General features: G+C 40.2%; 1 protein-coding gene across 8 annotated transcripts in view; it reads left to right on the top strand.

Moving 5' to 3' along the window:
- The window catches only part of TRMT9B (tRNA methyltransferase 9B (putative)), a 60,821-nt gene extending 45,847 nt beyond the window's left edge, over positions 1 to 14,974 (top strand). For 7 of the 8 annotated variants that reach the window (XM_073902381.1, XM_073902383.1, XM_073902385.1 and 4 more), the window contains 2 exons: positions 5,765 to 5,938; positions 12,105 to 14,974. In XM_073902381.1, coding sequence (XP_073758482.1) covers positions 5,765 to 5,938; positions 12,105 to 13,138 — 1,208 coding nt within the window. In that variant the 3' untranslated portion in view covers positions 13,139 to 14,974. Of the gene's footprint in view, positions 1 to 5,764; positions 5,939 to 12,104 lie in introns of those variants that run through there. The other variant, XM_073902386.1, reaches the window with a different exon arrangement.
- The last annotated feature ends 5,470 nt before the right edge of the window (positions 14,975 to 20,444 follow it).

Genomic DNA, 20,444 nt, shown 5'->3' with positions numbered 1-20,444 from the left:
AGCCCCTTCTATGTGTAACACCAAGGAAAGTCAGAAATCATAAAAGACAATACAGTTGTCATTATTCACAGTACCTATGTTAAATTGATAAAATTGCCATGAACACTGACTTCATGAATACTGAATTACTGCCCCTAGAGGAAATGTAGGATCAGGTTCCTGTGAGCCTCTGGTCACAACATTTTGGTCAACTGATCAATACCTAACCTTGTTTCATGCTTCTGTCTATTTGAAGACACATTATGATGATACAGTATGGATTCTTTAACATTAAACTCAAGGCCAACACACTATATAACTCATGCCTGAACATAATTTATTGAACACATATATTTTGTCCATAAGGCTCGTTAGAGCCATCTTGGGCTTAGGAACCCTTCATAGCACTTGAATTCCATGGTCAGGGACCATCCTAAACCGTGAAGTCACTGACACAAAGCACAAAATTGTGGCACTAAATAAATAGACCACAGAAAGAGCACTTGTTGATAGGATGAGAACCAAAACAAGACACTGGCCAGACACCTCAGGCAACTCAAATTTTTCCAAATTTTTGCTGCTCTCTCTCTATATATAAGCAGGCTTGTCGGTGAACCACTGTGCAAGTGCTTGAGTATTGACGTGGGGGGCACAGATTTTATCACGTAGGTGAACGTGCAAATATGGAACCTGTGAGTAAAGAAGATCGACTATATGGATATCTTTGGCCATATAAAAAATTCTACAAGGTAAAAATCTAGACAAATATATAAATGAAGTCAAAAAACAAAAATTAAGTAAAAATATCTGCAATTTATCTGATAGAAAACTGGATAATTTTCTGAATCTACAGGGCATTCTTTAAAGTCAGTACAAAAGAATAGGACCAAAATTAAAAAAAAAATGAGGAAAGGATACGAACAGAAAATTAAAAAAAGGAGGACTACCACTTGCTTAAAATTGTTTTCCTGGCTGATGTACTTACATGGCTCAGTAACAAAGGTACCAAAGGGTATATAGTGAAAAAGATGCCATCCCAGCCCTGCGGCACCAAGTAACCCAGGCCGGAAGCAATTAGCTTTTTGTATCATCTTGAGATATTTCAAGTATAAGCATTTACATATGTGTACATATGGGTGGATTGTCCTTTTTTGATTACCCAAATGGTGGTATGCTATACAAACCTAGCTTTTGTTTCCTTTCATATGTTCTGATCATCCCATGTGTGTGCTTATAGAGCTGCGTCGTATTAAAACCTGCATAGCATTCTCTGATAATAGCACCGTATTAACAGATACATGTCGTCTGCTCGATCTTGCTCCTACAAATTATGGCGCAAATAATATTCTTTAGATACCCCTGTGCAACTCCATAATTTTACCTAGTAAATATTTGTTTTACCCATTTGTATCTTCCGAATTTTGTGCTTTTACATTTTTTTAACTACTCAATAAATGAATGGTACTATTTTGATTACACAATGAGAGAGAGGGTTTTTTTAAAAATATTTTATTTTTTTTAAAGATTTTATTTATTTGTTAGAGAGAGAGCATGGGTGAGAGAGAGTGAGCAAGGGTACAAGCAGGGGGAGCTGCCGGCAGAGGGAGAAGCAGGCTCCCTGCTCAGCAAGGAGCCTGAGCGGGACTCGATCCCAGGGCCCTGGGATCATGACCTGAGCCGAAGGCAGACGCTTAACCGACTGAGCCACCCAGGCGTCCCAATATTTTATTTATTTTAGAGAGAGAGATAGTCTAGGGAGAAAGAGATTGAGAGCAGGAAGAAGGGCAGAGATAGAATCCCAAGCAGACTCCAAGCCCAGCATGGAGCCGAATGGGGGGCTCGATCCCCTGAGATCATGACCTGAGCTGAAACCAAGAGTTGGATGCTCAACTAAGCCACCCAGGCACCCCAAGAGATAGATTTTAAAATAAAAATGAAGTTAAAGAAAAAATAAATGAAAAGAAAAGAAAGAAGCCCAAGGAGATTAGAAGAAAAGAAAGTAGGATAGGGGCGCCTGGGTGGTTCAGTTAAGCGGCTGCCTTCAGCTCAGGTCATGATCCCAGGGTCCTGGGATGGAGCCCCACATCAGTCTCCCTGCTCAGTGCGGAGCCTGCTTCTCCCTCTGCCTGCAGCTTCCCCTGCTTGTGCTCTCTCTCTCCGACAAATAAATAAATAAAATCTTAAAAAAAAAAAGAAAGTAGGATAATATGACTATCTCCAAAAGGAAATATTTTTTTCTTTCCAGTTTTTCCACGTCGCTAAAATCAATTATTACGTTGGCAACTGACTAGTTATTAGATTAGCAATTTATAGTTAATTACGAGTAAAACTTTGCATAAGTAATAAACATTTGGAGGTAATTGGGTTCCAGTTGCCCATACAGTAATTTCCTAGGCTGTTTTCACTATTTAAGTGGTGCAACTTTCAGTTGATTAAAATTTTATTAACCACCTCACCCCATTCTCCAATTGAGCTGATTTGCTGAGGTGTGGATGAAGGGTTCCTGATGGCAACTAAGTCTTCAGGGCGGGTATCAAGAATTAAGTGAGCAGGAACTATAGCCTAAGTGAAAAGAACTTGGATGATTTAAAGACAGCAGAAATCCCAAGTCTCTCAGGAAATACTAGGCTCTGTGCAGTCGTGGCAATGCCATTACCTAAGATGGGCTAGTCACTAAGGACATTAGATGGGGCATGGAGGGTGTTCTGGGGTTTGAGAGCTTTATTTAGATTAGTTTAGAAATCAGGAAAAAGACCAGAGCCTGATTCTTTTTGGGCAAGGTTACCTTTTTACCCAACATCAGAGACAACTGTCTGTCCCACTAGTATTGAAAATTGCATTTTTGCATACATAATAAAAATGAACTTTTCAATAATTAAGATTCCCTTTGCCTCTTCACTGTATGTACTTGTTCCCAGTCTCTGTGGTCAGATTTGATTTGCAAGTCATTCTCTATTTACCATTCCTTCACTGAATCAATGGAAATGTAGAACCTCTGCTTTGTGGTGGGCACATTATATGCCTACAGAATAAAACATATCCCTTCATCTCTGGTTTCAAGAAATGTATATAAAATGGGAAATAAATAGGCTATACATTCTTCTCTTTCCCATGGGAAAAGAGAATTCTCTTTCAGATAACGGTTTTAGCAACAAAACAAAAACTTAATTTAAAAAATGTCATTCCTACAAACTTGAGAGGAAACAGATTAATTATTTCTAGCAAACACTTGCCCACCGTGCACCAGAACATTTTGTGGAATTGGGGCAAGTATCTGTTTTCTTCTCTGAGTGTGGTGCAGAATGGAAAAAAGAGGGAATGGAAGCCTACAGACACTTTGTTTGCTCGCTTCAGTACTACGAGAGGTTATCCTTTAATGCAATTTTGTAAAGCAGCACGAGTGTTGCGTGCTGGAGCTTGCTGCAATATCAAAATGTTCTGATAGGCTTCTTGCACATTTAAGATAACGGGGTCACAAGGCTTGGCAGTGTTCCCCATCTCCTCATTAGGATAAAATCTGCCCCTCTTTAGCATCTTAGTGTACGCAGCTGGAAAATAAATAATGGCATCATACTTGGGAGATCCACCACTATCCTTAAAACGGAATGTCATCAGGAATGAATATGGGATTGGGATGGCCTGGGTGGCTCAATCAGTTAAGCGTCTGCCTCCGGCTCAGGTCAGGATCTCAGGGCCCTGGGATGGAGCCCCATGTCCAGCTCCCTGCTCAGCAGGGAGTCTGCTTCTCCCTCTCCCTTTGCCCCTCCCCCTGCTTGTGCTCTTTCTCTGACAAAAAAATAAAACCTTAAAAATAATGAATATGGGATAAATCAAGGGTGCCATGGGCCCTGAAAGCCTTTCAGGAGATGCTGAGATTTGAAAAGGCCCAAGTGGTTTCAGTACTGCCAGATGCCCTCTGAACACCTCCCTCTAGCTCGAATGGTCCACAAACCTGTTCTTCTTTCTTGTTTTTTACTTTTTAAATTCCAGCATCATTAATGGACAGTGTTATATTAGTTTCAGGTGCACAATGTAGTGATTCAAACATTCTGTACACTGCTCAGTGCTCATCACGATAAGTGTGCTCTGGATCCCCTTTGCCTGTTTCACCCATCCCTCCCACCCCCCCACCCCCTATAACCAGCAGTCTATCATGAACCTGTTCTTATTCGCCTCTCTATGGTAATTTTCCATTTTTCTAAAGGTATCCCCTGAGCCAATTAAAATAAAAAAAGCAAACGGATTTGCAAGACTATTTTTTCTTCAACTATGACCATCATCTTTGAAATATTCAGTACTGCCATTTTAAAATACTTTGTGATTCCTATTTTCCCCATAACTCCCCTCAAATATTGGTTTCTTTTTCTCGTAAGTATTGGGAACCAGGGCTGTGAGATCTAAAATATTTCTAAGACCCCAGTCACTTACATTGAAATAATCACACTGGAAATCTTATTTTTTTATTCACAGACTTGCCACTGTCTCAGCTGGCATCGATGAACTTTAATTATGCTTTTAGTGTCTCATATAATTTTGAATGGCCTATTAAGAGGGAGTTATTAGAGCATTGTGACATATTTCCGAAGCAGCCAACTAAACGTCCTTGATTAGTGGTAGATATTTTTTTCAGGGAGAAAAATCTAGAGCTACTGCCAGTAAGCACAAATATCAGCTCTAATGATATCTTTAAATATTTCTGGAAAAGGAATTAGCTGCTATGTCTGGGCAAATATAATACTAGGTACCAGATTCTAGAAGGTTTTGTTTCAAGACGGTTACTCACTCCTATTACTTCCTTCTTCATTGTAGTATCAGATCTGATTGATCTAGATCTTTGGGTTGTGTAAATATTGAATTCTTTGGGTCTCTACCACCAGAAAATGAATGTCAAAAATGGTCTGTTTAAGAAAATAATTCTAAGAGTTGCATACTGAGTCAACAGAGATCATTTAAAACTTAGAACTGACAATAGATTGGATGAAAAGATACTGAAATTCCCTTTTCATTCAAATTCAACATTTTTGAAAAGCATGTTCTATTGTATACATTCTTTTATTTATATCCAATGAAAAATGGTGGGCAGTAGTTTGTTTTACACAGCCAGCGAGTGGTAAGAATGTCTGGGGAGAGGGGCGCCTCGTGGCTCAGTTGGTTAAGTGTCTGCCTTTGGCTCAGGTCATGATCTCAGGGTCCTGGGATTGAGTCCTACATCAGGCTCCCTGCTCCGTGGGGAGCCTGCTTCTCCCTCTGCCTCTGCCTGGCCACTCCCCCTACTTGTGCTCTCTCTCTCCTTGTCAAATAAATAAATAAATAAATAAATAAATAAATAAATAAATAAATAAATAAAACCTTTAAAAAATGTCTGGAGAGATAATATGAGAATAAATGCCATCACAGACAGACCTTTGCATAATGAAATATGTATGTGAAGGTAGCTTTTATAAAGGACTGAGCATCACTCCCGGGGTCTAGGAAACCCCCTCTCCTGCCATGAGCCAGCTAACAGTCTTAGGTGGCACTAGCGTGCTCACCCCTATAGGCATGACCTCATTAAATGTTTGACAAATATAATTTCTTTTTCCCAATTCCTCTCCCTCTCCTCCTATAAGTGAAAACCTGTAGGTGCCCTCTGGAGATTTTTCTTTGGCTTTTGTGAATACCTTCATGCCATGCTGTTACTGGTCTCGGTTCGTTAATACAAAGTTATTTCTATTGCTTGTAAGAAAAACTGTGCGTTCTACTTTCCCAGAAAGGGCAACGCGTAACACAGGTTTTTCTCTTACAGGTTGTGGGACTGGAAAGTATCTTAAAGTGAACAGCCAGGTATACACCCTGGGCTGTGACTACTGTGGGCCATTGGTAGAGATTGCCAGGAGCAGAGGATGTGAAGTCATGGTATGTGACAACCTTCAGCTCCCCTTTAGGGACCAGGGCTTGGATGCTATCATCTCCATAGGAGGTAAGGCAGCCTCTGGCCACACGTTCGCTCTTCACCTTGAGAATGACATTACATGGTGGAGGCCCTTCTCACAACTCAATGTGCATTCTTTGTAGAAATGTCTATGTGATTCATGTGATCTAATTTTTATTAAAAATATTTCAACTGGGGCGCCTGGGTGGCTCAGTTGGTTAAGCAACTGCCTTCGGCTCAGGTCATGATCCTGGAGTCCCGGGATCGAGTCCCGCATCGGGCTCCCTGCTCAGCAGGGAGTCTGCTTCTCCCTCTGATCCTCTTCCCTCTCATGCTCTCTCTCATTCTCTCTCTCTCAAATAAATAAATAAAATCTTTAAAAAAAATAAATAAAAAATAAAAATATTTCAACTGGATTCCTGGACTAATCTCAAAGGTACTTGATGGTGGTACATGGGATTGTGATAACTAGTCAAGGCCTCCAGTTGGTATTGTATTCTCTCCGATGACTCATTCCCAGTGCTTTTACTTATGAGTAAGAAAGCATTAAGGGAATTTTACTCATTGGAATATTTTGTACTTGGTTATATTGAAGTGAAGCCAGATTTTTCCAATGTGAAGTAGAACTTTAGAAGTCATATTACCTGCTTTAGGTTGCTAGTGTGTCCTTTATTAGCAGGACATTATAAAACTGATGCACTGAATGTCACCTGCAGGCTGTGTCATGCAACCTACCGCTCAATGATGCATAAGGCACCAGGGAAGATGGCCCCACCCGGTCCCAGACTGCGTTGTTTTTACAATGCCACTCAGCTCTCTTAATGCCAAAGATTGTTCAGAAGTCTAGGGAATATGTTGCTATTTTCCCAGCAAGCGTGCCCATACAAACACACAGGCCACAAATGAAAAGAAACAACAAAACCCCATGCCTGAAATAGACACAGGTAAGGCTCTCTTACGCAATGCACGTAATTCTGAAACCGAGTACGTTAGTCCTATTTAAATACGCTAGGGAAAGTTGCAGCAATTTCTTTCGCAAAGAGGAAAATCTTCTGCACAGCAAATCATTTGCTCCAATACACTTAAAAGATTAATCTATTTGACTCCAGTGAGCTTCGTCAAAGCAAGGGGATCCTACATAAAATTGACTAGATACAAAACTGATTGTCAGATAAAAATACAGAGTAAGACTATTTGCTCTCTCCTGAAGGAAATGAGGACTCGCCCTATTTGACCTTAGATGGGGACTCTATCTCTGCTTAGCGAGGGGATGCAGGCCTGGATGCCACAGCCGTGAAAGTCCTTAGGACTGGTAGGAGACGGTTGCCATGAAAACCTGCTCTACGACAGCCACTGTTAAGTCCATTTGGGGCCTCAACATGAAGAGGAGGGATTCCTGTTACACCAAGCAACTCATTACAATGCTTTGAATCTTGAGTGGAAAGAAAGTTTCGGGGTTGGTCATTCTACCTAAAGAACAAGAAATTGCGGCGACATCAGAGAAGTGTATTCTTTGTTCTTTTTGTTGGTTGACATCAGTTTTAGTCTGCAAGGCTCCCCACGTCCAGGCTGTGCCCGTGGGGCACCATTGTGGGCAGGGGGAGACTGCCTGGCTTTCCTGCGCCTGGGAAATGCTCTAAGTCTCTCTTGGCTTTCAACAGAAGTCTCACGACTTGTCGGCAGAAGAAATGCAACACACCTGGTTGCCATCTTCTGAAGAAAAATGTTTCCTTAGGTGGAAACACACCATGTATTTTTAGGAACTGTAACTATAAATTAATGTGATGTGGTCATTTCAGCCAGGTTTCACATTTAGAACCATATTATGAAAAATTTTGATAGTCTGTCTCTCTTATGTCTATTTATATTTACTTCCCTGTTTAGAAATCTGTATGTTGGCACTTTTTGCTAATCTTCACATGAAGAAATATACATTTTTTGCTTTTCCATGTCTCTTAATAATAATAATAATTTGAAAGGTAAGCATCATACCTAATGATACATTTGTTATGTTTTCCTGGCAGATTGGAAAAAGAAACACTCTTTTCACTTACTTTTAGAATAGCCTGATAGTTCTATGAAAATTTAGCAATATATTAAAACAGTACCAATCAACTATTTATTTTATGCCAACGGTTCTCAACTTGGGGTTATGTTATTGCCCCCACCAGCCTTAGGGGACACTTGTCCTTGTCCGGAGACATTTTCAGCTGGCTCAGCTGGATATGTGTATGCACAACCGACTATCACCTAGTAGGTGGCCCCCTACAACAAAGAATTATCTAGTCCGAAATGTCAGGAGTGCTGAGGTTGGAATGCTCTGCTTTATGCTAAACCTATGGATTCTGAATGCTTTTAGATAGAGAGATGAGACCTGTACACTGGAAAAGTTACATAACAGTATGTCATAAAATATCAAGATATAGCAAGACTTTAAAGATGATCTTGTGATGGGGCACCTGGGTGGCTCAGTCGTTAAGTGTCTGCCTTCGGCTCAGGTCGTGATCCCAGGGTCCTGGGATCGAGCCCCACATCAGGCTCCCTGCTCTGAGGGAAGCCTGCTTCTCTCTCTCTTGCTCCCCCTGCTTGTGTTCCCTCTCTCGCTGTGTCTCTCTCTGTCAAATAAATAAATAAAATCTTTAAAAAAAAAAAAAAGATGATCTTGTGTAACTTCCCATCTAGTTCTAGAATCCAGTAATTGAATTCAACCTCCCTATTTTCTGGGGTCTCAGCAGGAATACATTGCTATGGAATCCCTATATTGTACTATTTTTGCCTTTAGGTTGTGATTATGATTTTTAAACAAAAGGGGATTTTTTTTTAATCCTTTAAAGATTCAGTATAGTTTCCTGACACTGATAATTCATGTAAATATATCTTCACATCCCATTTTGGCTCCATTTAGAATGTTTTAAAATACATTTTTTATATAATGAAGAAATCTTCATTTGTGAATTTTTCCCAAAAAATATGGCCTAAAGGTTACTTAGTATTACATGTTAAATATAAACATAAAACAATATAGGGGCGCCTGGGTGGCTCAGTTGGTTAAGCGTGTGATGTTAGCTCAGGTCATGACCTTGGGGTCCTGGGATGTAGCCTCCTGGCGGGCTCCCTGCTCAGTGAGGAGTCTGCCTGGCCCTCTTCCTTCCCCCCTGCTAGTGCTCTCTCTCGCAAATAAATAAATAAATAAATAAATAAATAAATAAATAAAATATTAAAAAGAAAAAAAACTAAAAAAGCAGCAGCAGCAATATAAAAGATTGAGATATTTCTTGGGTGATATTATGCTATTAAAAATGAATCATCACAGAACAAATGTTTAACAAATACATATAAAGACTTTACTCCTTTTAAAAAAGACTTCTTTCGAAGCCCAGAATCCTGGAATGTTGAAGACTTATGAATCTGCTAAAAAGAGACTATTATATTAGTCTGGTTTTAATGATGCTTTTTTCCTTTTTGGTCCCCCCGGAAAGGAACAGAGTCAACTCTCATTAATCACAGTAGTTATACTGTATTAAGTCTCTTGAACACTTCATTAGTGAATACGGAGCCATTGCTCCCAGAGAACAACTACAGGATTAGGTTTCCGTGAGCCTCTGGTTGCAGCGTTTTTGTCAACTGGCCAATACACAGCCTTGTTTTACATGTGTCTCTGTTTATTTATTTTTAAAGATTTTATTTATTTATTCATGAGAGACAGAGAGAGAGAGAGAAGCAGAGGGAGAAGCAGGCTCCCCGCGGAGCAGGGAGCCCAATGCGGGGCTCATTCCCAGGACCCTGGGATCAGGACCTGAGCCGAAGGCAGATGCTCCACCGTCTGAGCTGCCCAGGCGCCCGTGTCTCTGTTTAAAGACAACTTATTTTTTAATTTTTATGTATTTTTTTTTTCAGAGAGTGGGGGAGATGGGGAGGGGCAGAGGGAGAGAGAGAATTCCCAGGCAAACTCCATGCCCAGCGCAGAGCCTGAGGCAGGGCTCCATCCCACAACCCTGAGATCATGACCTGAGCAGAAATCAAGAGTCAGATGCTCAACCGACTGAGCCACTCAGGTGCCCCTAAAGAAAACTTATTTTGAGCTCATGCCAACAGCCCAAACGAAGCTTCTGTAATACATCTATTTTCTCTTTGAGACATAGCCCAGCCTTCTTACGCTTAGGAACCCTTGGGCGCTATGCTCAGGGATCATTTTAAACAGCAAAATCACACACGAAAAGCACAAAATGCAAAAAACGTGGCACTAAATAGACCATGAAAGGACACTTGTTGACAGGAGGTAAGCCAAACCAAGGCAGCAGGGGTCACCTGGTTTGATCTCAGCTGGGAACATGCATGATGGGAGTTTTTTGCCACCATGTGCATGTCAACAAATGACCACAAAAACATGGAGAGTGCTGTTTTGGGGGGCTACAAATATATTTTGGCAAGTAGCAAAATTTGCAAATACAGTATTCACAGATAATAAGGATTGACCATATTTACAAGATACACCCACAGAAGTTCTGGCGTGAATTAGGTGCAAGTCATGGGAGACATGAACAACCATGAATAGTCCTAGATATGAACATTAGCATCATCTTAAGTCTTTGTTCTCCTGACCTCTGTGCCTCCTTTTAGCTCAAGACTCTGTCTCTAGACATAGAGACATCCTTCAATGGACCATTATAAAGGGCCCTGTGGGGATGGGAGTGGGGAATAGTCTGAGGCCACGTGAAGTCAGGTGATTGGTCAAAGATCACAAGGTGAGTTACTAACAGATCTAGGACAAAATACATGGGGCTCCTGTTCTTCAAACCCATTTTAGCCTCATCATACGTCTCTGGCTTCTCACACTGCTGCATGGCGGGGCAGGAGACACCAGGGTGTGTGTGCTGCTGATAGCAACAAAAACCTGATTGGGAACAAGACCAAGTGTTCCTGTTGAATGATCTTCCTTTGACAGCTTTATCTCTATAATAATCTCATGTTAGATATTTGCTATCGCTCTGTGGCAGGTAAACTAGAGATTTATCTGCTTAAAATCACCACTACCAGCTGGACTGTGGTGAGGGTTATAGGAACTGTCCCAGCCTCCCCTCTATCTCTCCTCTCACTACTCAACCTGAGCAGTAGTGTCCAGACTCCCCTTAGAACCAATTTCCTACCTGAGACATGGGGTGGGCCTTACCTCTGCATGTGGAAAGAGATCTTATAGTTTCTCTTGACATAGAACTGTGATCAAACTCCTCTTGGAACTAATAAACTGGCGCTTTCCACATATTTGATTAAAATATGCCTAATAACACACTTAAGCCTGGATAAAGTCAGTCCTACTTGAATCTCACTTTAACTTTGCAGGGATAAGAAGTAAAACAATGATTTATATGTTGATTTTTTGAAAATACATACACAACCACTTTATATATTAATATTAAATTTTGAGATGTCTCCACAAACACATCTTCATCTAAATTTTGCTCCCTTGTTGAAAATGGTTCTTGGGGACCTAAGTCTAAACTGGCGTGTGTGGAAGGCTGGATGGATATAGTGCTATGGGCCCAACCTTCTGTATTAAATTAAATATTAAATGTTATATTTAATAACTTTTTTATTATAAAAAACTATATTTAAGAACTTTTTTTATAAGCAATTTTTTGGACTTGGGCTTGGCTGGCTTATCTTTGTTGCATTATCTAAATAGAAAAACAATCTTTAACATTCTTCTCCACTTCTATTTGCTTTATTAATTTTGTTAACATTGATTAGTGGTGTTAACCTTTTGGTGCTTTAGAAGTACCAATCATTCATTAAGGCAAGGAATTATTTCATAGTTCTTCTACTAGGGCATACTTACCTAACACAGTGCTCCCAGGAAAATTTCATTAATTCACACTGATCATCCTTCTAGTTAGCAAATTCCATAGGATTTGGGAACTAGGAGGATTTGGAACGGACACATTATTTCAGTGTCTTATTATAGGCAAAGAAATCTGAAATCTAAAGAAGTTAAATAATTGCCCCAAATTGTCTAAAATGTACAGGAGCCAGAGACAAAAATTATGTCTCCCCTAAAGCAAGGCTGTGCTGTTCCCACCATCTCTCCTGCCATGTAGGAAATAAGGAGGCTTTCCTGCATGCTGAAATTGTATCTATTGTATGGAAAATACTAATGTCTGAATGCGTCAGTTTACGTATCTGTATACACACTGAGATCTAGTTTCTTCTCTTTCAGTCATACATCATTTTTCTACAAAACAAAGAAGAATCAGAGCAATAAAAGAAATGGCCAGGGTCTTAGTTCCCGGAGGTCAGCTGATGATTTACGTGTGGGCCATGGAACAGAAGAACCGGCACTTTGAGAAGCAAGATGTGCTCGTTCCGTGGAACAGGGCCTTATGCTCCCGGCTTTTCGCAGACTCCAGCCAACCTGGGAGAAAACAGCCGTGTGTACATCCAGAAAGAAGCCAACCCTACCACCCTCCTTGCTCTGTCTGTAGCTGTTCTGTTTGTTTTCAAGAGCAGTGTCATTCACAACGGTCCCACAGCCTGGACTATGAGCCACTGATGGCTGGAATGTGTTGTGCAGATGTTTCTAAGGGAGGGGAGGAAGAAAATGGATTCTCTAACACGTTAGGAAGATCTTTTCGCTCCTGGTTTTTCTCTAGGTCTTTGGATGAATCAACTCTGAGGAAACAAATTGAAAGGGCGAGACCCTTGAAAAATACAGAAGGTTGGGCCCAAAGCACTATATCCATCCAGCCTTCCACACACGCCAGTTTAGACGCAGGTCCCCAAGAACCATTTTCAACAAGGGAGCAAAATTTAGACGAAGATGTGTTTGTGGAGACGTCTCAAAAGCAACTGGAGTGGCCGAGAGCACCAGCCACAATGAAACATCTATGTGGGGACCAACAAGGAGAAGTTAGGAGAAATGGAGATGGGAATTTTCTGGAAGGTGCCAATACTAGTGAGAATGGCATGAATGCAGGTGATGTGGATGAAAGTCCCCCTTCTGCTAGTAGAATCCTGAGAAGGATTTCTGCACTTGACTCCACAGATTCCAACCCAGAGGAGACAATTTCTGTCGAAGACCAACAGCCCAATGTTCTGGATTCCAGAGCCTTTATGCGCTACTACCATGTGTTTCGAGAAGGTGAGCTCTATGGCCTGCTGAAGGAGCACGTGGCAGAGCTGCATGTTCTGAGCTCTGGGAATGATCATGGCAACTGGTGTATCATTGCTGAGAAGAAGGACAATTGTGACTGACTGGGGCATTTTAGACAATTCCTCCAAAAGGTGGACCATGTTCTTTTCACTGGGTTTAGTTATGGTTACCTGAATTTGTGTCCAATTTTATTATTTTTAATCCATGTATGCTTTGGTTTGTAAAGCTGATGAGTTGGTCAACTTTTAAATCTTTGGATGAACCCAGAGCCTGGCATGTAAAGCATTTGACTAAGGGTATTTGTAAATTATTAATATAAGACAACTGAAGAAGCAATAGGAAGTGAACTTCAGTATTGTTGGGATCTTCTTTTCCCTGCAAGGTGAAATTATTATGAGGATACATGTATATCATTTGTCAGTATTAGATGCTGATTTTAGCCGTTTCTGGGTGTTGACTTTTTTTTATTACTATTGAAGGAGGGTCAACATACGATGTTATATTAGTTTCAGGTGTACAACACAGTGATCTGACAATTCCATACAAGATTCTGTTTTTATTTTTATAATGAAGGGGGTGGGTGAGTTTTGCTTCTCAGGCTACACTTTAGATCCATATGCAAGATAACAGGTAAACTCCACTGCGCAGATGTAAATGGAATCACGCGATACGTTAATTTGTCGCCAAGGCCTTGCTCTTACTTGAAGTCTTTCAAAAAGTGAGAGATGGTGGAGAGAGACAAGAAGTGTTATAAGAACTTTTCTGAATGATAAGCAGACTTGCTTCCAAATACACAAATAACAAGGTTTTCAATGTTGCACGGAAGGTTTTTAAAGGCACTGTGAACCTGTAGAGAGTGGTAGGTGTGGGTACTAGACGCCGTGGCAAGTACCCGGGTGGTATCTTCATGACCTCATTCGAAGCAGGAATGTCTGGTTAAGATAAGACCAAGGTTGACTAATGAGGAGTTTTCATCTAGAATGACGCTTTTCTTATGAACTGAAGGGGTATTTAGGAAATGAGAATCTGGTTGAAGCACCATTTTATTTTGGCTCTCATTATAAATACACTGTTAAGGGGCAAGATATTTGTCCTTGATAGAGGATCTATTGTTGGATTGTTTTAAAAAAAATCTGGGCATTTATCTTATCGAAAGTGACATTTTATTAGTTATATTAGGAATTTAGGCAGAATTAAGCCCTATTAATTCAAGGTTGAATTTCTGCCACTTTGTAGGCAAATGAATAGACTGGGTGTTGTATGGTCACTGCATCTGTTTAGATTAACTGTGGGCCTGTTTAAATCTACGTCATGGGTCAGGAGACAGATATAATTAGGAATTGACATTTGACAGAAGTCTTTTTAATTTATGGACCATTGTAATCCTGGACCAAAACTCAATTCTTGTTTTGTATAAGATTTCATTTGTTTTGGGTTCTTTATCCCCTCCGTGATTGTCCTCTAGCTTAAGATAATGTTGCTATTTTCAGAGAAACCTAAAGGATTATTTTTAATGCTTATCTGAAAATGACTGATGTGTTTATCTCTTTTGGCTTCAAAATGAGATCCCATCATCACCTTTTTGGTTGGTGAGATTGTCTGGTGGACAATATATGAGATATAGGATTTGTAGTGTTTGGGACACAGTTTGCATTAGAGGGACAATGAAAACAGACCTAGAAGTGGAATATAAATTAAAGATTAATTTAGTGTCTTCCATTTCTTTGTTTTAAATTTTAGTTAACATACAGTGCAAAATTGCTTTCAGGAGTAGAATCCAGTGATTCATCACTAACATACAACACCCAGTACTCATCACAACAAATGCCCTCCTTAATTCCCATCACCCATCTAGCCCATCCCCCACCTCCCTCCCTCCATTAACCCTGTTTGTTCTCTACCATTAAGAGTCACTTATGGTTTGTTTCCCTCTCCTTCCCCCCCCTTGCCATATGTTCATCTGTTTTCTTTCTTAAATTCCACACATGAGAGCATACAGTATTTGTCTTTCTGACTTATTTCACTTAGTGTAATACACTCTAGCTCCATCCACATCATTGCAAATGGCAAGCTTTCTTTCTTTTTGATGGCTGAGTAATATTCCATTGTGTGTATGTCTATGTGTGTGTGTGTATATATCTTCTTTATCCATTCATCAGTCGATGGACATTTGGGCTCTCTCCATAGTTTGGCTATTGTTGATAATGCTGCTAATAAACATTGGGGTGACTATACCCCTTTGATTCTGTACTTTTGTATCCTTTGGGTAAATACCTAGTAGGGCAATTGCTGGATCATAGGGTCTCATTTCTTAAATTAGGACATTAAACATTAGTATAAGTGGTTTTCTTAGTAGAAAGAAAATATTCTCTGAGTTGGAGAAGTTCTTACAGTTAAGTCTTGATGGCCTTTTTATTACGAGTGGATTTTTCCTCTCCTTGAAGCTTGTTGTCACATGTATCTTTAATGCCAACCTTGCTGCTAGAAATCTGCTTGAAGTCATCTCTTTCTGGTGGGAGTGTACCAGTTACATGGAACCCCGCATATTAGGCCGGCCGCACCAAAATAGCTGTGCCCTAACCTGTGTGAGCGACCTGGGCACACACCCTACTTTACATAAGATGATTCTCTAGATTGGTTCTTGAGAAAGATTTTCCCATAATTTTGACAAGGCTGTAAATAAGAAGCCATCAATAATAGCAGTCTTTTGCTCTTCATCTGCTGAGCACAAGAATTCTATGCATCCAGATATTTTTGTGTGTGTGAATATTGAACACTCCATGGTTGATAACCTCTCTTTGGTATATTCACGTGAAAAGCACTCTCAACTCTAATATCCGCCTTTGGAGATTATATATATATGTCGTTGAAGAGCCAAGCTAATGTAAGTATCTTAATCATTTAAAAATCTTGCTCATCTTTAGGACTGTCCTCAAATGGAAATACAAATCATAAGCGACTTTAAGCATACACAGGTTACTTATGAGTGTTCAGTCTGCCTTAACTTGCTTAGCTATAGATTTTGCTGATCTGAAGTAATATGAAAACTTGGACTCCGTTATAATACTGGATCAAAGAGTGTCTTCCCTGTTCCTTCTCTGTTCCTTGCTGGCATCCCTGCAGAGTCCCACTATCTGAAGTAGCAGAAAGTGTTTAGGAGATTACTGGAGGGTTTTTCCTTAAAAACCTTTGCTGGCCAGGGCACCTGGGTGACTGAGTCGGTTAAGTGTCTGACTCTTGATTTTGGCTCAGGTCATGATCTCCGGGCCCTGGGATCCAGCCCTGCTTCGGGCTCTGCGCTCAGCAGCAAGTCTGCTTGAGGATTCACTCTCTCCCTCTCCCTCTGCCCTGCTCATGCATGTGCGCTTTCTCTTTCAAAATAGATTAAAAAAAAAAAAAAGTTTAAAAAAAAAAAAACAACCTTTTTTTCTTTTTAAAAGATTTTATTTATTTGACAGAGAGAGACACAGCGAGAGAGGGAACACAAGCAGGGGGAGTGGGAGAGGGAGAAGCAGGCTTCCCGCAGAGCATGGAGCCCGATGCGGGGCTCGATCCCAGGATGCTAGGATCATGACTTGACCTGAAGGCAGACACTTAACCATTGAGCCACCCAGGCGCCCCCATTAAAAAAAAAAAAAAAAATCTTAAAAAAAAAAAAAAAAAAAAGAAAGCCCTTGCTGACTTACTGATGCCTCACTGGCCTATTTAAGGAAGACGCACAGTCCAGTGATTTGGGGTAGACTGCATTAACATGCGGGAAAGGATGCAATCAAAATAACATCACATTGGCAACCATGCACATGCTCTATTTAAATTATTATTTTTTAAACTGTCACTAAGGTGATGAAGTGACACCAGCACGTCTTGTAACAAACAAACCCTGTGACAACTGTCTCAGGTTGCCACGTCGGTCTGATCCTCCTCTCTTACCACACTGTCCGATGCAGGATGGTGTAGGATTCTTGTTTCTAGTTTGCCCTTCTATGTTCTTCCAAATTCTAGATGTCAAGAATTCCTCTATGTTTTAACTGACCATCAATTGAAAGGGCAAATATTGTAGGTAATCCAGAGAGAAAGCGATCCAAATCCAAATCATCCAGGAACATTAATGTAATTGTACATTAATAGCCACACAAAAAATAAGCACCGATGAATTTTTTATAAAACTAAATGGGTTCGGAGGAGGACAGAGGGGCTAACCCAAGAGTTGTGGGACTTGGTCGGGGAAGGTATTCCTTACAATGGAGCTCAGTTTGGGAGGGGTGGAGGAAATGGGGTCTAAGCAGCTGCAGCCTAAGGGAAAAAAAAATAGGGCAGGCCTGAGCTCTTCCCTGCTATTATGTAGAAAATGTGAAATAATAAGAGCAGCTAATTTAATATCTACCATTAATTATTCTATCTGTAATCCTTATCACAATATAAGTATATAAATATACTTATTGTTTTCTAGGAAAACTGAGAAAGAAATGAATTAAATTGCCTAATATCACACACATAGCAAGTATCCCACATGTAGTAAGGGGCGGGGTTGAGATTCAAATGCAGGCAGGCTGGCTCCCATCCTCTGCTCTCAACCACAACACTGTATGACACATGCAGTCGCGGTGCTTGGCCGATTATAAGAGCCGTTCAAGGGAAGTGGGATCATCCCCTTTACAAGTGAACTTCAGCAAAGTTAAGCAAAGATGTCACAGTTACACAATAATTGGATAGTAATCCCTTACATCTTTTACACCTATCTTTTTCACTTGTAACCCTGTTTCAATTTGATTTTAATAAGAAAAATAGTCTTTGTCACAAAATGCTCCAACTCTTCCACCCTTTAAACATTGTTATTACTGTGTTTCCTTTTTATGGGTGAGAAAATTGAGGGCTATTCAGATATTTCACTCATTTTGTTTGTTGACTGAACCCTGCTCTGTGCCAGATACATAGGATATGAGGCAATGAACCTCAGGTATGTTGAATATACACAGAATATTAAAATTAACTGACTCAAAGGAGCCATGCCGTCGTACACCTACCACCTCGTTGTACTTGACATAATCTACAAAACGCCCTCTTAGAGAATCGCCGTGCCTGTTGAAGGCCTACCCTAAAGTAAGTTTGGACTTAATGTAACCAAGCTTGCCCTCAACACATAAACATCCTCCAGCACAAGCATTCTGACAAGCATATTTAAGAAAATGATGCGTCCGACAGAATAAACTGCAAACCCCCTAGGGTGGCACTCAGGCTCTTCATAAATTGACTATTTTTCAGGCTCATCTCCTGCAATTGCACCCAATTTTTTTTTCTGTTCTGCAATCTGCTGTTTTAAACAACGCTTTTATTAGAAATTACAGAGTAACAAGCAATTACCACAACCCCTAGATATAAACTTGGATTTCCAATGCCATAATTGTAACCCTTCTCCAAAGAAAAATGCATGGCGCACACTTCATCCCAACAATGCAAAGGGCATATGAGGTAAGCGTTATCACACACCCGTCCAGCAGATGGAAAAACCATGGGAGTGAAGCGCATTACAGAGACTTCCCTAAAGCCCCAACCAAGAATGCTCCACTCCTCTTTTCCCGGCCTCGACACGAAATTATGATTATTGGTTTAATCACATAACCTCCATATCAATTGTCCACCAATCTGGAGCAGGAATATTTTGAAAGAACTCTCACCAACTAAGAACCAGAACTGTAATGCAAATAGAAAGCATTCTGCATGGCACGGAAAACACACAGAAACCTAAGAGCTAATCACAGAGAAAATACTGACTGTGATTTGCCCTATTTTTGATTCCCCACTGGTCCCACAGGAAGGGATGCATTCACAGGAACAAGAATCCTGTCACATCCCCCCCCCACCCCCTGGATGCTGGCCTTCCTCTGTTGATGAGGCTCCAGCAAGGGCCCTCTCTGGATGGGGTATCATTAGCATGCCATCCATCTGACCCATCTGATGGGCCACCTGTGAGAACTGATGGTCAAACTGGATCCCTTGTTTGGCAAATATATATTTTGTCTTTTCTTCAACTACAGCTGGGAAAAATAAAGCTTACCTCAACCCAATTACTAATTAATCCATACGAAACAACATATTTTCTCCACATGGAACATTTGTTTTCCTCTGCATGGTATCTCCTCATGGAGAAGACCGTGGGTCACTACCATTGATCTGTAGCCAGTATAACTGAATGCTGAGTTCCCTGTAAAAGTTATATTCATATTTATCCTCACTTTGCAGGGAATTCGGATGAATGTCAGGCATTTCTGTAATGAGCAAATCATACCACTTCCATCAGATTTTCTATTAATGTATGTGGAGGGACTTCGTTAGGGAAGGAATGGCAATTGGGAAGGCTCACTAATGTGGACTCTGGTGGAATTTCTGAGAAACTATTTTTTTTTTTTAGAAACTTTAAATATGGATGTGAAAACTGTTCCATTTTCTTTAGATGTTCTCTTAAATATGTATTCTGTAAATATATATATATATATTTCTAGACATCAAGTATTTGTTGTTATGAGTGACCAAGAAAAAGTAGCCCTCTTAATGTACTTGTCAAAACCTTAAGTTATCAATTACCATAGAAATGTATTTCATTAATAGATTTTTTTTGTTTCAGGGAAATTGAAAAATAGTTGTTAAATATGGTTGTGCTTCTTCTGAGTTTGACATGTCTATTGGTATCAAAAGTGCAAAAACTTTTTTTCTACAGTATATACAGTTACTTCTGCCTTTCCCAGAAGCAGCAAGCAATAGTTTTAAAAGCACAAATTGATATAAAATATCTTGACTGTTGTAATAATCTGAAGACCTTTCATTTGCATTAACCAATGATGTTGAGGATCTTTTTGTAATCAGTATTATTTAAAATGGTGTAATTCCTATGCCTATGATATACATTAGGTAGTTTATTTAAATTGTGTGTATGAGTACTTTTAAAAAATGTTATTAGGTGAACAAAATTATGCCTTTTATCTCCACTCTGAGTGTGATAGGACAGATATTGTTCTTAACCTCCATCCATTCAGACAGCCACCTCTCCTGATACTTCAAACCAGGCAAATTCGTAATCAAATTCTATTATCTTTGTCTAAAGGAAACCAAACTCACCATTTAATAATAGGTTGTCTTTAAAGGTTTAGTAAAAGAATATTATTGACTAAAAAAAAATCTTTTAAGGTGAATAAAAATGTATAGACTATCCAAAAGTGTGTGTGGAAATACGGTACCGATACTGAAAGAACACCATTTTTCACATTCTTGGAATGCAAGCACTTTTCTGGACCCACTGCATCCACAGGTTGTCAGCTCCTTAGCAGAGTGGGGTGTGAAGGGAGAGGGGGTGTGGAAGGAGAGGGGGTGTGGAGGGAGAGGGGGTGTGGAGGGAGAGGGGGTGTGGAGGGA

Source organism: Callorhinus ursinus, unplaced genomic scaffold (genome assembly GCF_003265705.2).
Source record: "Callorhinus ursinus isolate GAN/ISIS: 27379988/994484 unplaced genomic scaffold, GSC_fseal_2.0 scaffold17, whole genome shotgun sequence".
Taxonomy (NCBI): Eukaryota; Metazoa; Chordata; class Mammalia; order Carnivora; family Otariidae; genus Callorhinus; species Callorhinus ursinus.
Note: the sequence above shows the minus strand (reverse complement) of the source record. Positions and strands in the feature narration are given on the sequence as shown.